This window comes from Vombatus ursinus, unplaced genomic scaffold (genome assembly GCF_900497805.2).
Source record: "Vombatus ursinus unplaced genomic scaffold, bare-nosed wombat genome assembly UNPS02007284.1, whole genome shotgun sequence".
Classification (NCBI taxonomy): Eukaryota; Metazoa; Chordata; class Mammalia; order Diprotodontia; family Vombatidae; genus Vombatus; species Vombatus ursinus.
The window spans coordinates 25,483,776-25,485,985 of NW_020947062.1; the positions used below are offsets into that span (position 1 = coordinate 25,483,776).

Genomic DNA, 2,210 nt, shown 5'->3' on the forward strand with positions numbered 1-2,210 from the left:
CTAACATCATGGGACAGATGCAGCCTGGCATAATAGCCAGAGGGCTGTCCTCCCCATCAGAACAAACTAGATTCAAATCATGTGTGACACGTCATGGCCAAGTCACTTAACCTCTCAGTGCCCCAAGCAATTTTCTAACACTGCAAGATGGATTTACTGATGGACCAAATCTGCTCACTGAGATCTCTCTTCACCAATGAAATTGAAGGTCTAGATCCAAAAGAAACAAAAGTATAGAGAGTATGTGGGGGGGGGGGGACAGGGAGTGGACAAAGAGGAGAGTGGATGGAGAGGAGAGAGAGAGACAAAGAGAGAGAGAAATTATACAAAGGTTGATAGCTTGATTGAGATACTGAGCTTCTAAAGTTCAGATCACACCCAGGCAACTTATACTAGAGGTGGGTGAGGGGTAGAGTCAACCTCCACAAAAAAATATCTTTCATAATCTCTAGGGAGAATTGAAGAAATTTTCCTCATCTAGAAGCTTAGGTCCAGCCCTTCCTAGAGGCACATGTACAGATGAGATAATCTCCTAGAGTCCCCATTAGAATCTGTAAATTTTCTAAGTCTTTAGTAACACTTAACATTTTTTTTCCCTTTCAGGGCTCTAGGAAGATGCTCGTTATGTCCAAATACTTTCATCATGGGACCAAGGAAGACTGAAGACTACTGAACACATCCTGGAAGCATCTAAGCAAGATCCCAACAAGCAGTCCTAAAATTCCACCTTGGAAAATACTCTTGCCCCAGTCCTGATAGAATGGATTATTCTGAGACTGCTCCAAACCATATGGCTCCTAACCAAACTGCAGTAAAGAACAACTCCTCTATGTTTTTATACTTTGAATCCTGTCAGCTGCCTTCTCCAGCCTTATTTATCCTACTCATTGCTTATATCATAGTCATAGTTGTAGGCCTTTTTGGAAACCTCTCACTCATCATCATCATCATCATCAAAAAGCAGAGAGAAGCTAAAAATGTCACCAACATCCTAATTGCCAACCTCTCCCTGTCCGACATCCTGATGTGTATCATGTGTATCCCCTTTACAATCATCTATACACTGATGGATTACTGGATATTTGGAGACACCATGTGTAAACTGACTTCCTATGCACAGAGTGTCTCCATCACTGTTTCCATATTTTCATTGGTCTTAATTGCTGTTGAAAGGTATCAGCTAATTGTGAACCCCCGTGGCTGGAAACCTAACATATCTCACGCCTACTGGGGCATCCTGCTGATTTGGTTGTTTTCACTCTTGCTGTCGGTTCCTTTCCTCCTGTCCTACCACCTAACTGACGAACCCTTTCTCAACCTCTCCCTCCCGAGTGACGTCTATAGCCACCAGATGGCCTGCGTGGAGAACTGGTCCTCCAAAGTGAACCAGCTCCTCTTCACCACCTCCCTGCTCATGCTCCAGTACTGCATCCCCTTAGGCTTCATCTTCATCTGCTATCTGAGGATCCTAATCTGTCTCCGTAGGAGGAACGGGAAGGTAGAAAGGATGAGGGGGAGTGAAAGCAAGAGGATAAACACTGTGCTGATCTCCATTGTGGTGAGCTTTGGGGCCTGCTGGCTACCCCTAAACATCTTCAATGCCATCTTTGATTGGTACCATGAGGCCCTGATGAGCTGCCACCACAATCTGGTATTCGTGGTCTGCCACCTAGTTGCTATGACCTCCACATGTGTCAACCCTCTTTTTTATGGCTTCCTCAACAAGAATTTCCAGAAGGATCTGTTAGTGCTCATCCGCCACTGCCGATGCTTGGCGCCTCAAGAGAAATATGAAAATATTGTCATTTCCACCATGTACACAGACGAGTCCAAAGGATTCTTAAAATTAGCCCCTATCCCAGCAGCAATCTAAAAACATGCTCTGCTTTAATGTTTTCCATCTCTCTGATGCTGGTTGTAGCTCTTTGTACATGTAGCTAATTCATCTGAACAAGGTCATTTCCTTGGAGATAAAAAAAAAAAAAAGCTAGTCAGGAGTTATTCCCAAATCACTTTGTTTCAGAAAGACGGCCTCTTAAAAATAAAGGTATCAGAATTCATCCAAGATAGCACTGCATCCCCCTCAACATGATCATCCTCATTTGACTTCTTCATTACATTACTAACTACTAGATAGACAAAGCGCTCTTATAACTATAAATCTTCTTGATCTTGGGAGTTTTCAGATGCTACCTGTAACAATGAAGTAT

At 43.3% G+C, this 2,210-nt stretch overlaps 1 protein-coding gene across 1 annotated transcript; it reads left to right on the forward strand.

The window, feature by feature from the left end:
* The first annotated feature begins 760 nt into the window (after positions 1 to 760).
* On the forward strand, positions 761 to 1,873 carry LOC114033532 (neuropeptide Y receptor type 6-like). Its single transcript, XM_027849049.1, has one exon. It carries the CDS (start codon positions 761 to 763, stop codon positions 1,871 to 1,873), a length of 1,113 nt encoding a protein of 370 aa, XP_027704850.1.
* The last annotated feature ends 337 nt before the right edge of the window (positions 1,874 to 2,210 follow it).